Here is a 21,739-nt window from a genome sequence, read left to right as displayed (position 1 = left end):
CACGTCAAAACTCATTCGGGAAGCAAAAGTGGTGGATGTCTTGGGAATTGATATTGTCACTTGTTACACAAGTCAGCATCAGTTTGGTGCTGATTGATACCCATGTCAGCAGTTTTGAAAAAAACAGGACACACAGATGCCAACATTATTTGTACCAGATGTTAGGCAAAAGAAACAGGGAAGTTCATACAACAGGTCTTGGAGCAGATTATGGCCAGAAATACTTAACAGACAAACATTCAGCTCTTATCTTCAGAAACTGTTTTTGTTTTGTTTGTTTGTTTGTTTGTTTGTTTGTTTGTTTTATGTCTTTTTGCAAGTTGGAGTTTTTGTTTTGTTTGTTCTTTTGTCCTTATAGGTTTCTGTCCCACAATTTTGTCACTGTGGACAGTACACATAACTGATCCCAGGGCTGACTTACAGAGTTTGATCATAGGAATGAGCATTGAACCTCTTTAATTATTCTGAATACATCAGCAATAACAAACAGATGGGAATTTACTAAATTATTGCACATCCAATACTAAATAAGGGCATTTCTTGCAAATTTTAAACTGCATAATTTTAATAAGAACGGTGTTAATATGATCATATTTAGCTAATATGTGAGGTGGAAGGGGAATTAAAGCCATTCGATCAGAATGTAGATACCTTTTAATCTATTTCTGAGTCCTAGCTTTTCCTTAATTGATTTGCAGATATATTCAAACAGCCATTCTTACTGTTATTCCCCATAGATCAGCAGGTAATTTAGGAGCTTTTCAACCACAAAAACAATGAGAAAAGGCTGTAATGGAGTAGTGCAGTCAGCTATTACTTGAGTTTGTTGCCTTTTACCATCTACTACTTAAAAATCCCCAAGTGGTTCAATGAGCTGGTTGCCTCTCTGCCCACAGCTTACAGAGCATTGTAAGCACACAGTGTTATATTTATGAGCCAGAAAGCAAAGTGTGTCTGAGGAGAAGTTAAAGTGGCTTCTCTGTAGGATGTTGTTAGTGTAAAATAACTGATTTATTTGGATATGTTTCTGTAGGCTGCAGCTGGTAAACACAGTGGGGAATTTCTCTGTCATTGATCCAGAGCAATAGGTACTAATGGCATAATACAGTGGTACTCAATAACCTTTTATCACAGGCTGCTTTGTCATGTGGAGACTTAACTGGGGGCCAGAGATATAAGCTGTAACAAAAGTGAGAGTGCTGTAAATTTTTGTCCATCTATTTTAAAATATTCAGTTTAAGAGCTGCCATGGTTTCTACTGCCACTTTTGTATGTATTACTGTGTGATTTTGGCACATTAGCACAAACATGAAGACGAATATACACAAATGTTTCATAACAACCAAACATTCTTAGAGAAAGAGGTAGACCAGATCACTGTCAGAAGCTGAGCATCAGTGTCATACTGGAGCATGGGCTATTTTGCTTTGTTCCTGAAAATGCTTTGCATGTTTGTGGAAAATTTAGTAAACAAATAAGGGAAATATTTACACCGATAAAATTATACAATGCACGCAGACATGGGGCAAGATTTAATTTTAGCTATGCCTGTGTAAACCCAGAGAGACTGTGAAGTCAGTGCCGGCATATCCTCTCTGGGTTAAATTGTGGCATTTAGCTACAGTCTAGCATAAGATATGGTGTGGAGTTGCACCATCTTCCAAAATTACCTAGTTGCATGGGGGGGACAGTAATTTGTTATAGTCCTTACACAGGATTGATAATGGAGAAATGGGGAGATTTTTATTCCCTCCTTGAACAGCCACAAAAGGACTAACAATAATCTAGTCCAGTGGTTCTCAACTGGGGGCACACAGAGGTCTTCCAGAAGGTACATCAACTCATCTAGATACATCCCTAGTTTTACAACAAGCTACATAAAAAGCACCAGTGAAGTCAATACAAACTAAAATTTCATACAGACAATGACTTGTTTGTACTTCTCTATATAAGGAAATGTAAGTACAATATTTATATTCCAATTGATTTATTTTATAATTATATGGTAAAAATGCAAAAGAAAGCAAATTTTCAGTAGCAGTGTTCTGTGCAACTTTTTTATTTTTACGTCTGATGTTGTAAGCAAGTAATTTTTCAGTAAAGTGAAACTTGGGGGTATGCAAGACAAATCAGATTCCTGAAAGGGGTTCAGTAGTCTGAAAAGGCTGAGAGCCACTAATCTAGTCCTGTCCTAATATTTTCCTATTTCAGTTTCTTTCTACGTAGACTTTGCATGCACTGTATATAGTGGGCCACATACTGAGCTCAGATAAAATGGGTATAAATTCAGAGCAATTCCAGTCTACAATAATCTGCACAGAAAACAGATAGGCGATATATATTTGAAAGAGATATTATTTAAATAAATATATTATCGGTACTGGAATGATTGGTACTTCCATTTATGATTTGCATTTTTAGGACTGATACCTGAATACTGAATGCTTCATCAATTGGTACAACATGCCCTTATAGAAAAGCGTTGTTAATATTTCATGTAATTTTATTGTAGCCTAAAATAAATATTTGCAGTGATATAAAAACAGATCTGAACACTTCATGACGAAAAATCTACCATTTCTGAATAATTGCAGCATACATTGGGGATGCAAAAAAAATACAAGGCCAAAAGCCACACAAGAAATTCTGTTCGGATGCTGTACAATTAAAGCGAATGGGAGTTTTGCGACTGACCTCAATGAGTATAGCATCAAGCCCTAATTGTCCCAAGTATCTTATTTTTGTCATAAAATAAAGGGATATATCAACTCTGTTCACTTACTTATTATGGCAACCCTGATCAGGAAAGCCCAGTTGCATCCACAGATCCACTATCATTTTGTAATAGGGATCCCCCAGTTTTGCAGTATCTATTGTCATCAATTCAACAGGACTTCTTCACATAATCCATAGCTGCAGAATTAAACCCCTCTTTCCTTAAGGATTTGAGCAGTTTTGTTTAATGCAAACTCCACTTCTACATGTATATTTGTTGGCTGGAAATGTTATTTCAAGACAGATTTCTCACAAAGCACATCAAATGAAAAGTTTCCGTGACTGGTGTTCCAGTGCATTGATGTACGGGACTTGAAGTCTAACAAATCTTGGAGAAACGGCTGAGTAGCTGTCTTTTGCAAAGTATTTTTATGAAAGCTGCATTTCAGTTGATTTTGTACTAAAAGTGCTCATGCAATACCTTACTTGCTGATACACAGCAAACTCCAACTTCCCATACTTTCAGTTTTTCAGCTGACATTGTTTTGGTTGTTTGTTTGTTTTTTTTTAATTCTGGTTTCAGGTTAATATAAAGAGGAAAGCATTTCATTTCACATCAGTCACTGTGCTTTGGAAATGTTATCACATTGTATTGAGGAAAATTCTAGGACTGAGAATTGTAGAGACTAAGTACATTTATTTAGCTCAGGATGTAGGTTAAAGGCCTGGGCAAGTAGCATGTTTTTAAAAAAAAGTGTTAAAAAAAGTTGGGTGTAAAGGATTAGTTTCTAACACTGTTGTTTTCTGTCTATAAGTATTCATATATATTATTAATAATGTGTCATGTGGTTGGTTTAGGGAGATGGTTGTAACATGTTGCCCTACCAAATGCAATGTTCTCTCCATAACAGAGTATTTCCTTGGAATATCTTGCTCCTTTTGACATTTCAGTTTTAATTTTTTCTACAGCCTGATCTGAAATGATGACCAGCTTGAAATCCATATAACTTGAAGGCTTTATCAGCAAAGCCCAGCAAAGTTATATTTCTCTATGGCTAAGATGTTGAAAACCAGTGAAAAATCAATTTTTTCTTGGGCTGAATGGTGTATTTGAAACACTTAAAAAACGGTGAAAGGGTGTGCTGAGTGCCTGGCATGCTATCAGTGCTTTCTTCTGCAGCATGTGTAGGGACATCCACCTGTCAGCCCTGGTAGGCTGTGACAGTTTGATGCACTGGTTGTTGTGTCCTCACAAAGGAAAGAAACGGGAGGTGAGGAATGTCAGAAAGAAAGTTGGTAGCAGACAGTGTTCTGAAGAGCATGGCTTCCCCGATAGAGCACATCATCGAAATAATTAGCTGGATTCTGAGAAATGGTGACTCTTGGGAGCAATGGTGCACTGGGAATTGAAGAGCGCACAGCACACCACCCTACCATTAGGTTCCTAACTGACTGGGAGTGCTGTCAGGGATGGATTAACATGCTTTGACAAATTTTCAACTCACAGAAATGTGGATTAAAAAATTCTATTGGTTTGTTAATGAATGTTCACGTCCTTCAAGAGAGACTGTGGGGAGGTGTCTGGGCATGGGTTTTAGGATCACAAAGAAGCCAGAAAGAGGTGGGGGGGAATCAATGAAAACTTGAATACAAAACAGATAGTATTAAAAGAGAGAGACTATGGGGAAAATGACCATAGAGAACAAGAGAGAAAAATTATAATGGAAAAAAAATGCAGAGACCCTGATTCTGAGCTGCATCTTACACAAAGAGCTCAGAAAATGCAGCCCAAAAGCCCAGGTAAAGGTGGCTTAAAGTCACCTCTGTGCCTGTTGAGTTTGGGACCAGCACCCAGACAAAGTTGGAGCAGCCCACGTTGTTGCTCTAACTCACAGTGGTTTCCTAGAGGCACCAGTGAACTGCTCTGCCAGCCCAGAATAGCGAGGGTAGAACACTCTGGTTAGTCAGTCCCTTACCAACATCCCTCCCACCTTCCCCTGCTCTATGTCAGGGGCTTCAGGCAGAGCTACAGTGTGTCTTGGGGCCACCTACACCAATCTGGAAACCACTTTGCACCAAGGGAATTACTGATTGTGGCTTTTTTTTAGCACTAGTACACAGCACAGTCTTTCCTTTAACTAGGAAAAAAAACATATTTTATTTTGCTTTTAAATCAAATCAGTCTTAGGAGATAATAGGGCTTCCAGTTAAGAGGAAGTAAGGTTCCCAACTCAAACTACTTTTGCACACCTATAATATAACTTGGAAGTTTGCAAAATAATCTAATTTTCCTCCTCTTAATTTTTTTCACTAAAGGAAAAGATGAAATAATCCCTTTTTTGTTGTACGCTTTGTCCAGAGGTTAAGTGGGAGCCATGCATGGCACACACTAGTTTCCCAATATCCCCAGATAAGCAAGGTTAACTAATCCCAAAGGGGGTTGTTCATGTTGCTTCCTTGGTTAAAAGAAAAATAAATAGGATGACCAATGGAATGAAAAAATTAAATCAGATAAAACCAAAGGGAGTGAACATTGAGAACAATTTCAGATGATCTCAGTACTATATAATTGTATTGAATAAGTATGAACATTAACAGTTTTGGACATCTAAAATTTTAAATTAACAGCCTGAAAACATTTTACTGGATGAAATAGAATATGATACATGGAACATAAGGATCCCTCTGAAATTCAGCCAGTATGCTGTTGCTACTCATTTAGACAAAGAAGACAACTAGTTAATCATCACAAAGAAAATTAGACAGAGTAAATTGGTTTGCTGCATTCCAGAGTCTTAGCTACCAAAGGAGTATATGCCACTAATTAGAGTGAAAATACTCCAAGCATGCAGTTATCGAGAGAGAGAGATTTGGAATGCTTCTACTAAACCATGAAGTTTGTGTGATACAGTTATAAGATTTTATCAGTTCAGCAGCCTATGTTAAGGGACTTCAACTTTGATTATATTGACTAATGACATAATAGGTTATAATGAAAATTATCAGGCATGCTTTGAATCCTTTGTTTCCCTGGATTCTCTGAGCCCTTTAATGAAACATAAATAGGTTGCATTTTAAAAGGTATACTAATGCGCAATTAAAATAAAAAGAGATTGGGAAATGCAGAAATTGAGTTTCCTAGAGCAACATTAACTTGGCCATGCTGGGCATATTTTGACTTTTTCGTTATATTTATACAACATTTAATTTTGAATTAACTTAAATGTTAGAGTTTAACTTGCATATTCTTTAAATTAAGAGAAGAAAAATGCCCATGCTTAATATTGGAATGGAAGCGGTTCAAATTAGGCTTTGGGTGAAGGAAAGCAGAGTTCGCCCATTTGCTGCAGCAAAAGGCCCCAGACCTTCTCGGGGTTCCTTATGGATAGAGCCTGAATCCAATGAAATCAGTAGGATCAGGCCCATTAGTTGTCTAGAGATACAGCCATCACAGTGTGAAATGATGCACTATCTGCATATCTGAAAACAAAGCTAACTTTTTTTCTCTGACTAACGGGTTATGACTTTCAGAATCTTAGAGAATTCAGGAGAACTTGTGGAAAACTCCTAAAAATCATGGGATACACAATACTTTTTTCACTGATGATTTTCTCCTGTTGCTGATATTAAGCAGTCATTTTTTAAGGCTTGACTTTTGTGCATTTCCGTGAGAATTTTACCATTTCCCCTGTGCAGCAGCCTCTTCTCCTATAATAGAAGAGAAACTTTATGATATCATAAAAGGTGTGGGTTTCATCTAAAAAAAACCCTTAGATGCCAAGGAGCATGCTCAGAAGTGATATTCTCCTTTGTTCTCGCTCCTTTGGAAGGGTGTCATAATTCATGGTATTCATGTTCAGCTCAAGTGAATGGAAGCAGAATTCCTTTTTTAGGAATTAGGAATTCCTCCTGCCTGTTAGCATACTTACTACATCTTCCTCATTTTTATCTTCTTTCACAAAGTTATTTTAAACTCCCATTAGAGACTTATTCTGACAGGCATATGCAACACCTTGGGTGGGTAACATTTTAAGCCTGGTTGTCAATATATGCTTTTTCTAACAATGGCAAAACTGAGTTGCTAGTTTCTTTGGATGCAAATGCTAGATGTCAGATCCTTCAGTCTGTTCTAAGTGCCTTGATTTCAGGTTGAAAAATTGTGATATTTAAAGAAGAAATGAAATTTACATATTATGTAATTTTATGCATAAAAAAGCGGGGGCAGGAATTCTTCTGGAAAACAATATTTTTTTTAGTTTCAGAACTAGTTGAATAGTCTTTACTGCATCTTTTAAATTTCCGACTATTTCCATCTTCTGAAAGCGTTACTAAGTGATTCTTTTTCTGTGCCCCAGAGCCACCCCGTTACCTTTGTTGGTAGTGATTATTTTTGTGGTTGTTTGCTATTTTATTACTTTCCATATATAGTTGGTCACTTCTCATGAATTATGACATCTGACCAAAGCAGTGGATCCTGTGTCTGACAAAGGTAAAATCAATTTTATTTCTAATTTTGATTTCTCCTAATATGTATGGATCCATTACTCTGAATAGATTTTCTGGATCTGATCCAACTCTCAGAACAACAGTGGGAATCTCACCGTTGATTTCAGTGGGAGGAGGATTAGACCCTCTTAATAACCTTACTCTACATGAACTTGATCCTGCACCATTAGAGTTAATGGTAGCCTTTCCATTGACTTGAACAATAGTAGGATCCAACTCTGATTGTGCTTGGTATACCATGGGAATGTTGTAAGGACAAGAGGTAACATCAAACAGGGCTAAAATGTCATACAACTGACATTTGCGAAGTGGTTATATTTGGGTAGTTTTCTATTCCACGTTGTAATTTTTTGTCTCCACACGTTTGGAAGTATCCATTAGTGGGATGAAGAAAAGGAGTCTCTATCACCTTAGAGACTAACAAATTTATTTGAGCATAAGCATTCGTGATCTACCGCTCACTTGTGTTACTAGATCCATTTAATAATAAATAAGAAAATCTGCCACCTTTCAGTATCTTAGACAGGATTATCCACAAATTATTATTTTTACCCAGAACTTGGATCTGTTGTAAGAAAAATCAAAATGACTTGTGCAAAAACTTTTTCAATCACTTATAACTTAATTATCACTTTATTACCTGACCAATATATTTTCAAAGAGACTGTGGTGTCACATTGTTTGCTCACCATGCTTCAAGTTCCAAAATTCACCTGGTTTTTGTAGCATGTTTGTCGAAAGAATGGTGCAGTAGAAAAAACATAGAGTATGGGGTTTGGGGGTTTTTTTGGTTTGCTTGTTTGGGGGGGTTTGTTTTGTTTTTGTTTTGTTTTACCTCTTCACTCCACAAAAACATACTGTATTAATTAATTTGTCAAACGTTCATAAAGCACTGAGTTCAATCCTTGAAAATTTCACCCCAAAAGGAAAAATGTTTCAGAATGTTTTGAGTGAGTGAAAACAAAGGATTATAATTGAAACAGGTTTGTGATGTTTACTATGTAGTTTTCACTACCAAGCAAATGCAGTCATGAAAGAACATTGCTGGCAATTGTTTGAACTGGATCTGGAAGCAGCAGTTTGAAATCAGCCTGAATATGATAGTCTTTTTGTTTCTTTCTCTTAATTTTTCTTTTCTTTTTTTTTATGTGTTGTCAAAACACGTGTAATAAATATTTAGACTCTTAATTTACCACAGGAGATTAATCTGAAAACCTACTTTCCTGGCTTAATTAGAATTCATTTGCTTAATTGTCATTCTGATCCTATCAATTCCAGTTTTGCACTATCTTGAACAATGATATCTTATTGCTGTTTGCACTTTAATTTAGATTTCTATTATGGTTTATGAACGGTAATAAGGTTCTGCTTGAATATTCATTAACTTTTGAATTGTGAGCTATGAAAAGGTGCTTTCCTTTACCTTAATGAAAGTGGCACAGCATGGGACTGATTGGTAGTGACGTTTGATTTGAGACATCCAGCAAATTTGCTCATGGTTTATTGACACATCTCGTCCAAACAGCTCCCTCGCAAGTTAGCGAAGTAATGAAAGAGCGAGTGATGCAGAGGAGCGTGGAGCTTTCCTGGCAGGAACCAGAACATCCTAATGGAGTCATCACTGAATATGAAATAAAGTATTACGAGAAAGTAAGTGCATGTGAAATGCACAACAATGTGCTGTTTGCATCATGTCATCCCACTCTTCCATGGGCAAATTTTAATGCCATGGTAATTATACCAGCTATTATCTGTTGGTATCATTTCAGGATGTAGTTGATTTTTAATAACCGTCTTCCTATCCCATTAATTTATTATCATGATAGGTTCTGTATATTGTATTTGTATATTACACAAATGAAAACATTCACTCAATAGCATGCTTATTTTGCTTGTTTTTATATGATTACAATAAGCAGGACTGTGAATGTTTTTACAAGAGACTTGTGACTTTTCTGTCTCTTATCCCTTGTTTTTAATACTTCTAGGCTGTTGGAAATGTGCTGTTGAGATCAGACATAAAACAAAGCTCCAGATCATTTTTGCTAATAAAATAACCTATGGCACTTTTGCAGAATTGGGCATGTTAGACCTGATGCTTCAAATCTTCATCCATTTTCCCTGAAATTTCAGCTGGATGAATTATTTTTCACTTGCTCCCCTAAAAGCTCTCAATAATGTGTTGGTAGAAAGTGGTTGCATTTCCATGGTGGGTGGAGTTAAATTGTATATGTAGCGTGAACTCCTGGCCCCAGTGAAGGTGAAGGTTGTTTTGCCATTGACATCACTGAGGCCAGGATTTTATCCATAATCTGTTTTTAAAAAATGCTCTATGCATGCAAGATATTAATTAATGCTATAAAAGCTTCTAAAAAAAGGCTGAATTAAGATATAATAAAGGAAGGAGCTCTTTTGTGATCACTGTTGAGGATGTATTTTAACTCCATATCTAAGCTAATCATTATATTTATTTCAGAGCTGAGTATGTCAAGTTTCTAGGTAACATACAATAAAATTGAGACCATATTGTATCCAATATCAAATGTCTCATCTAGTTTTCTGTGCTGACTAACTCAAATATACTTGTCTGATTACTTTTATATAGATTAGAATGGAGAGTAAAAAGGTAGATAGCTGAATGATCACAACTCTGAGTTACTTGGTTTAATTACTCTTATTACAACACTTGTCAGAGAGCTGCATACCTCAATTTTTATAGCTTGTAACTTGTACTGTTTCTACAAGTTAATTCATTTTTTCACAGACACATAACAGTGAAATTCTATCTTGGAATAAATTACAAGTCTTCAAATGTTTAACAATGATTAAACATTGTTATTTTTTACATCCTAAATAGTTTCTTGCCTATAAAAATCATCATTGGTCTTTGTAAAACACTGAAAATGCTAGATGAAATCACAAAACATTTAGCTTTTTGTGAATAGGGCTCATGAGAATATGTTTTTTATAATTTATTCAATATATTTGTGGTGTTAGTGAGTTGTGCAAACAGGAGATTGGCAATAAATGTATTAAATCACTGCTATAAGGGAAATATCTGCCAGTCATCAATTAAAATTAAATTAATTAATGAGAATTCAAGACTAAGGATCTGATCTTGCAGATATTCACTCAGAAACTAAACTTTGCATCTGTGAGTAGTCTTTTGAATTCAATGGGACTGCTCACATGCATGTACAAATAAATGTATTTTAATTTGAAATGTGTGTCTGACTCTTGCTTACAGGAAGAGTCACACAGTTATATAACTTCCTGAACTTTCACCTTGTTTTAGAACCAAACAAAAGTTTCAAAGGTTCTGAAATGTTCTGATAAGTGTTTCTTCGTGTCTGATTTCTGGCTAGGGCTGGAACTGGAAGTGCCAGAAATCTCACAGGTAAGTCTGTTCTTGTGAGATTTCTAGCCCAGTTTTTCCCCTCAAATTCAAGAGGTTTTCAAAGTTCAAGTACGCTCAGTTTATGTTCGAACCCAAACTCTGAACTTCTGAAGTTCTACTGATGTTTACAGTACTATTCACCATTTCCTGGTATTTCTGCTTCCTTCTCCTTCTGCATCCCCTTTCCTCTCCTTCCCCCCACATACACACACATTTCACCATCCCTATCCATGCTTAGAGATGATTGATTTCCTCTTGGGGAAGATATGAAAAAATATTTCTACACTAACTGACATGCTCACTCAAAAGACAGGGTGGACAAACTATGGGAGAAGGCATTATCACATCTTGTACAAGAAATCTGACACATCATATGAAGAGCTATATTTCAACAAAAGGGCTTTGTTGTTATACTGAAATACAGTGGACAGAATCCTCCACTGGTATAGTTGGGCAAAATGCCATTGAAATCAACAGAGTTGCCCATAGCTACACGGAAAGAGAATTTGGCCCAGCAAATGCCTTGTATGGGTTGCTATTTGAATTATTTTATAGTTTCTGATATAGTTTGTGTAGTATTTAAAAAATGAATAATTATGTATAGATATTGGTATTTTTTTATTTTTTATTTTTTTCCAAATCCTGAACTCCTTATTCAGTTTTTAATCTGTTTTACCTTATGAAATGGAATCAATGTCAATTTGCCTGAGTGAAATCTGTGTTAATAGTCAAGGACCTCCATGTTTGGCCCAGTATCTGGTATATCGCTATTGGCACTAAAATAGATGTAAAAAGCTGTAGAAAAGAAAGCAAGTAGCACTGCTCTGATGAAAATAGAGCACTTCCTATCTCTTTTGAGGACAGTCAGAATTGTCTGAATAAGGGGTTCAGGATAAAGACTATTTACTATATAACAATACGAGAAATTGTTTTCATTAAATGTAGGAGCTGAATTGTGAAGATATCATTTTAATGTTAGGTTTCAGAGTAGCAGCCATGTTAGTCTGTATTCACAAAAAGAAAAGGAGTACTTGTGGCACCTTAGAGACTAACAAATTTGTTAGTCTCTAAGGTGCCACAAGTACTCCTTTTCATTTTAATGTTGTTCCTCAACCAACAGAGAACTTCTTTGGAGCTCACTGATGATCAAACTGTTCGTCAGAATCTGAGGAAATGAGGCACAAAGGCAATCATTTTATCTCTGGATTTCTATGACTAACAGCATGTGCTTCCCATTTAAATTTTCATGTCATTTTAAGAACCCCTGAATGAAGTGACACTGTGTTGTAATGCTCCACAGTGTGTGCTACATTCTTTATAAGGGGGAAAAACCACAGCAAGTTGAAATAAACTGCCAGGACCAGTTGTCAGTTGCTTGTGTACAAAAATAATGAAATCTGATTTGGAAATATAACTTCATCCTTTGTCTTATTGTTTCTAGGATCAAAGAGAGAGGACTTATTCAACAGTAAAAACCAAGTCCACTTCAGCTTCCATTAATAATTTGAAACCAGGAACAGTGTATGTTTTCCAGATTCGTGCTTTTACTGCTGCTGGTTATGGAAATTATAGTCCCAGACTAGACGTTGCCACATTAGAGGAAGCCACAGGTAAAATGTATTCACGTTTGAAGGCAATTAACATTTTTAGTAGGAAAAAATGATATACTATAGTGTTATCTGAACTAGAAAGGATGGAGTTTGTACTAACTTAGTATTTTCTGTGGATGAAATCTTATACTTTGGGAAGACATGAATTATTACCATTGTATTTTGGTGGGTGATGAGCTGCCTATTGTGTTTTACCATAATACTAGTAATTATAGTGCTATAGATAGCCAGGGAAGAATTGTAAGTTATTGGGCTACCCCTGTCTGATGGCCCCATTCTATAGAGAGAAGGGATGTTTAGCCCTAATACTACCCTTCGCTCTCCCCACATAAAAGGAGATTGGTGGAAAGAGGGAGGACCCCACAGGACTTTCCAATAATAGGGAGTGTGTCTCTACTCACACTTTGCCAGATCATTTAATTTTTTCTAAGAAGTACATAGCCTTCTTTTCCTCCTAACCCCTCACCACCACATAGCTACATATAATGAGGACTGCAGGACTACAGCAGTTCTTGCATGTTTTGTGGGACCAGATGGGAGAGGAAGCAGAAGAATGAGGAGCCTGAGAATGTTAGTTACTGAGCTCTAGAAACAGTGAGATCCCTTACACAAACTACCTACTGACAGCTCCACAACTCTGCTGCCTCTAAAGCAAAGGTTTCTCTGTTTTGAGTCATCTGCTTTAGGCAGACCTTTCTGCCAAACAGGTCAGCCTCATGGAGCCAGAATATGTAGCCTGCATTGCTTGCAAGGTAAAAAGGCCATGGATTTAGTATGCTAAATGTGATATTTCTTTATGCTTTGCAGAATTTCTGTACCAAGATACACATTCAGTGCCTGACTTTAATTGTATTTAGGTATTACAACCATGAGACAGAGGAAGTTTATAGTTAGGTCTTGCCGCTGACCTTTATTTGTTTGAAAAAATGGAAGACTGTGAAAATGAAGTTCAATGCAAATTATAACACATCATATTCTTTCCATTTTAGCCAGTCTCTTGATTGATTTTGCTTTGAATATATTTTTGGCAAATAAATTCAATGTTTAGTCCTTATTTATGATTCTCTCTGTTTTAGGCACCCATCACCTTGGTATTTAAGTTCTAATTATCAATGTCTCTAATTTAGTATCTGTAATCTGTTTCATTTTGGTTGACCAATCAAGAAGAGGTTCTCCATGTTTATAGTCCATGTTGTAGACCAGAATAGTCACTGAGATTAGCATAGATTATTTTAGGAGTAAACATTTTTGACAGGATCTACAAGTACCAGTAAGTATGCCAGTGGTTCTCAAGTTACTTATCATTGTGTGCCACATATGTCGCAGGAGCCGGGTGACAGGGCAGCAGCAGCCCGGACTCCTCCCGCTGCGCAATGTGGGCCGACTGGCTGGCTGGCTGTCCTGGATTTCTCCCGCCATGCGGGGCCTGCCTTTAGCATGTAGCTGAGCTGGGCTGCAGCTGTGTGATAATGGGGACACATGCAGCCAGTGGGCCACGGGTGGAGAACCGCTGATGTATGCCAACATTTGACAGACCAGGAAAAACAATAGTGTAAATATTCCATAGGCTTCTTAATGTATCCCATTTTTGACTCTTATAATGAGAAATTTCAGACAGACTAACAATCCAGTATGCACTGAAAAACTTTGAAATTAGGCTGGGCAAAAACGTGTCACAAGGTAGTTTTCTGTTGTGACATACCACATAAACTGCCTCATTCCTCAATTTAAAAAAAATTGGTTTTCACTTTGAGAGGGATTTTTTTCTCCCCCGATACATTTAGGGTTTATTTATGTTCTTTCTCTGAAGCAGGGATAGCCATATGTGAACATGGGGCATTGGGTGGGGTGGGCCAGGGCTCTGAAATGGCATTGAGCATTCTTTCTCTCAGGTGCTTAGCTGGCAGGTTTTTGTTCACATGATCAGGGTCTGACTGTTTGCCATATGTGGGTTCTGGAAGGAATTTTCCCCAGGTTAGAATGACAGTGACCTTGGTGAGTAGGGGTTGCCTTTCTCTGCAGCATGTGGGTACGGGTCACTTTCAAGCGTTATCTGAGTATATCTTACTTTATCATTTCCCTGCCATTGCTGGGGCCTTGGGCATCATGCCCCTTGGTCCCTCCTGTTCTCTGCCTATGGACAGAAAAGTCTAGTCTCCTGTGGGTTGTAGCAATTTGGTTTCACTTCTGTTGTTGGGTTTAGTGTGCGGGTGCTGGGTGATGTTGGTGGCCTGTGATGTACAGAAGGGCAGACATATTCTTGTGGTCCCTTCTGGCTTTAAACGCTGACTCTATTTCATAATTTAGTCTAATTGAGGCTTTGGCAGGATTTAGAAGGGAGACCTCCAAGAAAACTCACAATACTTCAGGGAGCTGAGTAGATAATTTTGTATGTGACTCCCATCAAAGCAAGAAGCACACCAGTGTTCTGTAATAGTGGTAGTGGACCACTGTCAGGGTGGTCCCTGATTTTTCACACTTCCTATCTGGTCACCCTAGCCACTCTACTGCTGGAGGTGCCATCTTCCACATGATTTCTGGAGCTGGTTTTTGGATCTGGCTGAAGAGATCAGATCCCGTGAATGACATTTTTGAAATAGTGATGTTGATAACCCTAGTGTTCAGCATCCACATTCAGATAAATATATTTTGCCCACCTAAATTTTCCATCAAGTTTCAAATGTGTTTTCACTTATTATCACAAACTGTTCAGTGAGCAGTGGTGCTGTACTCATTAAAACCGGTATTATCTTCCTTTCTGGATGGCAGCATTTCAGTATTGGGAGAAGGAGACCCTTTATATAGTAAACACACACACATTTTTATGCTGTATATATTTGTATAAAAGAAGTTTAAGATTATCTGTAAAGCAAGATATGTGTGTTCTGTATGTCACAGATCAAAGTGAATGAACCATTATTCATTGGTTTGTAGAGACACAAGTCCCCAGGGGAGTGTTATAAATCTACACGATGTCCCTCAAATGATCATTTTGTCTTTTGATTTGTTGGATTTATTTGAAAGATGGTTTAAATCAATTACAGTCAGCATATCTGAAGAGGTTCATGTGCACTATTTATTCTAATAAGTATATGAAATATATTGTGCTCCTGAATTGTACTCTTGAGTTCAAACAGAAGTATGTAGCAAGCTGGTTGAAAAACTGGATATATTGGTATTTTTATCAAAATTTTGGTAGGAAAAAAAGAAACAAAATATTTGTGAAAGTATACAGTTATCTGTGAAGTAGAGCTATAACCTTCCTGCTTTTATCAGACCACACACTGTTTGAGGACTCTTTCACCACAGATAGAGCATTAGACAGGGATGTCTATTCTTAGATGGGGATATACTCACTTGAAGACTTCAGTATCAAAGAAGGATTTTGTGGGGAACCTGTTTTAACCCTTCTTACACATGATTCCACTGTGTGTGGGGGGAGAGGAGGGATGAACTGGGATCAGAATCAATTATTTAATATTCCAGGCATCCAAATGCAGTTTGGAATGAGTTACCTATCTCACAAGCATGCAAAGTGGAATATATTTGGTCTAGAATTAGCATTTCAAAATTATGGGCTTTAATAGGAAACTCTATCATCTTCATAACTGTGGCAATCAAGGAGTGGTTAGCGCAAATAACTACTCCATAATCGGCAGTTAGAAGTTTAAGTCCATCTCCATATATTCCTGTTATCCACTAAAGAGGTAGTCCATTAGGCATCTCCATAATTTTTCAGCCCTTTAGCTTGTCAAAGCTTACCCAAATCATAGTTACCCATGACTACCTTTAATAACATCTCATCCTTATTTAGCGCTTTTTATCCATAGATCTGAAAGTACTTTACAAAGCAGGTTAGTATCATTATCCCCATTTTACAGGTGGGGAAAGGGAAACCCAGAGAGTTGAAATGACTTGCTCAAGGTCTCCCAACAAGGCAGGGGTAGACCCAGGAATAGAACCCAGGTTTCTTCAGTTCCAGAGCAGAGCTCCCAACATGAGGAGTCATTTCCTCTCTTTAAAAGTTATGCACTTGCAACAGATATTTCATGTGAGTATTTCATATTTCATTAAAGAGTGGACATGTATACGAATAATGAGATCTTCCACAGTTATATCAGATAGGAAGTTTGAAAAATATAGTTTGGAAGGGGTTTGTATCCTCATTGTTTGGGGAATAAACATTCTCCCAACTTAAGAGGGTTAGGAAGAAAGTTCCCTTATTGGCAGTTTATTCCATAACTGCCTACTGAGTGGTTTCTTACACCTTCTTTTGAAGCAACTAATACTGGCCACTGTAAGAAGCAAAGGAATCATGCTGACTGTCTCGCCTGCTACCAAACAGAGCAAAGAATATGTGAGTTTTGTTTCCGTGGGAATTCTGGAACAGGAACCTGATTTTGAGGTTATTTCAGTGGCCCCAGACCTGTGGAACTCAAAGGGCCCTGACTCCAGCCATTCTTTTTTAGTTAACAATACAAAGTCTTAATCATATAAAAATACCACCTCAGATGTATTTAATGAGCCAGTGCCACACTTGCTTGCTCTTATCCCTTCACAGTCTCCAAATGACTCACTTCCAGAATGTTTTTTTCAACAATGTTGCCTGACATCTGTTACTTGAGTCTAAAGTTCATGGGCCAGATCCTCAGTGGGGTAAATCAGCAGAACTCCATTGACTTCAGTAGAGCTCTGTTGATTTACCCTTTCTGAGCATGTGGCCCCCTCAATATATGGCGAGCAAGCTACATATGTTTCAAACAGAGGTTCCTCAAGTAGGGTGCTTATATCCTCAGTTTACATTAATGTGACATGTATATTAACAATAGTAGAGTCACTGCGTAAAAAAATAATGGAATAATGTGCAGATTTCTTGGAATGTAAGTCCTTTGAAGCAAGGATTGTGTTTTCTCTTGCATTTGGAAAGCACCTAGCATGGTGAGTGCATCTGGAAACAAATAATAAATAATAGTAACAATAATTATAGCGATGAAAATGATCAACATGTGACAAAAATATGATGATTCAGAAATTAATGCACATAGGGCTCCTTTAGATTGGGTCCAGTCCTAGAAAATAGTTATTTTATAACTATTCAACTAAAACACCTCTCTTCTAAAGTCCTGTTCCCCTTGGATACTCATTAACTCAGCCAACATTTCTGATGAACTTAGGATAGATGCCTTTCTTTTAGACCAACGTTATCGTGACATTTAATGTATGTACAAAGTTTCAGGTTACAGAAGAGGTAAACTATCTGTGATTTATGAGGGTTTATTTAACCTTTGCAGTTCCTTTCTACAGTATATTTTGAGTTAATCTTTAGCTCTTTGCTCTGTTTGTAGCCACAGCCGTTTCCAGTGAGCAGAATCCTGTCATTATCATAGCTGTGGTTGCTGTGGCAGGCACCATCATTCTGGTCTTCATGGTGTTTGGATTCATCATTGGACGAAGGTACTGTACATTGTGTAGCTGTCGGCATTTCTGGCCCGACTGTTGTACATTCTTTGGAATTATACCAGCCTGTATCTTAGAATCTGTAAATGGAAATGAAAGCAATGTATAATCTAATATGGACAATTTAGATCTAAATTCATTATAGGATGACAAATTAGCCCACTTATTTTACATTTGGAAGGACTCTGTTAGCTTAAGAAATGCTTTGTGTCTTATAATAGGTGTCTTCTAAATATTTATAGCTTCTCTGATCTTTTTCCTTGAAGTGTGCTATTTCTGTTGAATTGTTCACACATGGAGAAGCTTGACATTTTACCTATTCAGCCATTAAAATAACACTTGCATTTGGGGACAAGAGCTGGAGAAGTAAATTTAAAAGCAGCATCATGTCAAAAATGCCAGCCTTGTCACTCCTTCTTCAGACTATTTAATCTTCAGGCTATTTTGCTCATAGAATCACAGAAAGTTTCTAATGAGGACTGCAATTTTGTTGTTTAAGCCTTTAGGACTCTTCCCAGCAATTATTAGATACAAAAGCCTTTTGATTGGAATTGTTCGTGTTTTGTTTTAAAACCTGTTATCGAAAGAATTACAGCTGGGATATTTTTTAAATGCCTACTGGAGTTAGGCTGCTAACTTCCAAAAATTCCAATCTGGTAGAACTTTAAATATGAGGGAGTAAATCATTATATTCCTGTAAAACTGACCTGCTTTTATTTTATTTTTTTCAGGCACTGTGGGTATAGCAAAGCTGATCAAGAAGGGGATGAAGAACTTTACTTTCATTGTAAGTGTTTTGCTTCCTCCCCTGCCCCTCAGGAATTCCCAACCCAATTATAAGACATTTGGACTGGCAGTACTGGAATATAGACAATACCAAAACCACATTCATATAAAGAAAGGGCTATAATAAATCTGAAATGCTGTGTAAACAGCAAGTGTGAATTAAAAAACATAAAAATATATGACCTACACAAAAAAGGAGACAGATATCAACATTGTTCATGCCATGCATTTTATTTCTATACATTTGTGCAACATACTGTTGTTCCCATTCTGAATTTTTCTTTTGAATAATTGTTTCACACCATCCTAATGATCCCCCTGGAGATGCTGTAAATTGATAGGTCCTTGGTCAAGTGGCTGTGTGAGCTTTCCCTCAGGCAAGCTTCTGATTAAGAAAGTAAGGGTCACTGTGTCACCCCAATAGTGAAACTGTTCTGGTCAAGCATTGTTTTCTGCTACTGTGAACTTTGCATCACCAACATTTGTGGATCATAATATTAATAGAAAATAAAATAAAATGATGTGAGAAAAGGCTCATCTCTGTAATTCCCATTCTCTGCATTGAGTTGCAAAAATAGCACTAAAAACTGTTCCCACTGAAATCAGTGGTGAAAGATTGGCCTAATACCTGTTCACCCAGTATTAAGGAATGCTGTCAAGACAACAAAAAGGTTAATAGATACTCAGTACATTTTGTTTCTTTGCCCATTTCTCATACTTGTCATTAGGCAGACTATTATAAGACTTATTAGAACCATGCAAAAATAGTTTGACCATCTGTATCAGTTCAAACAAGTAACATAAAATCATGAAATACAGCATAATTGCTTTTCAGTAGCGCTTTCAGGAATCTTTTGACATTTTTTTTCATCGGAAAATGCCAGTTTATCAAAACCAAAACTTTTCATAGATGGTTCTAACAAATGTCTCAACTCAAAAAATCTGAAAAAGTTTTAAAATTGTCCAAATGTTTTGTTTCAGCATTTTCTAAACAAAAAATTCTAGTTTGGGAATTGACTTTTTATTTTAAAAACATAAGCTAATTGTAGTAGAAATAAATTCAAAAAACTTTAAAAATGATCAGAATGGGAAGAAAATGTTACAACTGATGCAAACAGAATTTTTTTATGATTATTATTTTCAGTTCACCATTTCTTTTTTTAAAATTGTCTTTTTGTTACAATTTAGGACAGGATTTTTTAAAAAAAAAATCTCAAATTTTTTCACAGGACGCAAAAACCATTTCCTATCCAGCTCTAATTTTAAGTTGTTATACAAAATAATGTTCTGACTATGCCAGTATCCTCTCATACCTTATAATTTAAATATCAATATAATACACTGCTGATTCTTACCATGCCACCAATTATCTTTATCACTTACTGTCACTGCAGCCATAGGTTAATTCTTACAAATGACTGCCAACAAAAATACATATTTTAATCTTGTATTGCTTTGTGTTAAAGTTACTGTGTCAGTAGTTTATCAGGGTCTGGTATCACATAGTGGATGAGGCAGTTACTAGCCACAAACCTTACTTTCTAGTAAGGCTAGCCAAAGACTGAGGTCAAAGTTGTGTGAAGATTTCTGTCTGACCTTTATAGCCTGATAATATTAGGTCAGCCTGGACTCCCTGAGTTCTGGATGTGTCACTACCTTAAGTCACTTCATTTATGTGCAGGGTGTATTAAATCAAATGGTGACATCATTACAGCCTTAGTCAGACAACCTATTATATTGTACATAAAAAGTGGAGAATAGAAATGGGAGAAGGATTAATTATCACATAGCCTGCACTCTAGTTTATTTTTAAAAAAAACACATCCGAAATCTGATGCTATTTAACTGTAGCTACTCTAGACGGTTACAGATTTGAAAATTGCTTCTTTTAGTTTACAATATAGGCTTTATACATCTACAAAAGAGCCACTTCTTTTTTATCTGGGAGGGGAGAAATCAATTGCATTTTCTTTTATTTGTCTGTAGAGAATATACCAGCTAAAGAATTCCTTTCCCCAATCTAAATTATGAATGATCATTTTCAGATTCTAAGTTTCAGTGAAAATGTAAATAGGTTGATGAGGAAGCTAGTGCTGAAGCTAGTGCTTAATAATATTCGGCAGCTGGTCAGGAAATTCTTTCTTTCTTTCTTTCTTTCTTTCTTTCTTTCTTTCTTTCTTTCTTTCTTTCTTTCTTTCTTTCTTTCTTTCTTTCTTTCTTTCTTTCTTTCTTTCTTTCTTTCTTTCTTTCTTTCTTTTTAGAAATCTAGTTATATAATATTCAATAACTAGAAAATATGTCAGAACAATTAACATACACTGCCTTTATTAATACTGTAGCATGAAATATTAAAAAATATTTTTACCAAGCTACTTTTTAATGTTTTTGATGGAAAGTTTGGTATTTAATTTGATCTGATGACTAAATCCCCAGTGAGATGAAACACTGTGGTCACCAGCTATTTACAATTTGTTGTCCTTTTGTTCCTTTTAGTATCCAGACAATTTTCTTATGTGCTAAGACACAGATTCAATTTTCACAGTAACTTGAAAGGAACCATTTAACTAGTTTTTAGACCACTGCATTTAATGGAATGTCCAATCTTTTATTTCAGTCCTCCTCAACTTTCCATGGCCCCAAGTGCTACACTTAAAGATGTAAGCACAATGGAGGAGTTTTGTCAAGCAATTCCAATTTACATTTTGTTTCCTCCTACCATTTCTTTTAACAATGTGTTCGAATCCACAGCAGCACTATTTCAGGTTGGTATGCCAAGATAGCTTTGGCCTGTCAAAATGTTTTATGACAGCTTGAATAAAGAACCATCAGAGCCCCATTTGAGATTCACAAGGTTACCTCCAGTTCAGGCCCTTATCACAGACTCAAGAGGATGGCTCATTCTCCATCTGCCTGCCTGAAAGCACAATATAGGAGGTTAACCTATTGTTTTCTTTTCTTTCTTTCTCTGATCTTCTTGTTTCATTTAAATGACAAATAAATGTTTATCTGCTCAGAAACTTGAAATGTAATTAAGATTAGAAATAAATCTGTCAAAATACAGATTATAGCAAAAATTAACTTCTAGATGAAATCTTAAATTATTTCTACAGGAATTTGGTATATTCATTTGGCTTTTCAAGCTTCCTATCTCTGGTTTTGTCTTTTATCCATTATATGATTTTTTTTTCAATTATTTTATTTGAAACATATTAACACATAACACTAACTGAGCTATTATTAATTACATTTCAAAATATGCAATAGATTC

General features: G+C 36.4%; 1 protein-coding gene across 3 annotated transcripts in view; it reads left to right on the top strand.

Moving 5' to 3' along the window:
* EPHA7 (EPH receptor A7) overlaps positions 1 to 21,739 on the top strand; it is a 169,471-nt gene that overhangs the window by 124,413 nt on the left and 23,319 nt on the right. For all 3 annotated transcript variants that reach the window (XM_038395248.2, XM_038395247.2, XM_043510664.1), the window contains exons 6-9: positions 8,747 to 8,871; positions 12,060 to 12,228; positions 17,574 to 17,682; positions 18,417 to 18,472. In XM_038395248.2, the coding sequence (XP_038251176.1) occupies positions 8,747 to 8,871; positions 12,060 to 12,228; positions 17,574 to 17,682; positions 18,417 to 18,472 (459 nt within the window). The remainder of the gene's footprint in view (positions 1 to 8,746; positions 8,872 to 12,059; positions 12,229 to 17,573; positions 17,683 to 18,416; positions 18,473 to 21,739) is intronic.

Source organism: Dermochelys coriacea, chromosome 3, assembly GCF_009764565.3.
Source record: "Dermochelys coriacea isolate rDerCor1 chromosome 3, rDerCor1.pri.v4, whole genome shotgun sequence".
Classification (NCBI taxonomy): Eukaryota; Metazoa; Chordata; order Testudines; family Dermochelyidae; genus Dermochelys; species Dermochelys coriacea.
The sequence above is the reverse complement of the archived record's forward strand: the minus strand, read 5'-3'. Positions and strand labels throughout refer to the sequence as shown.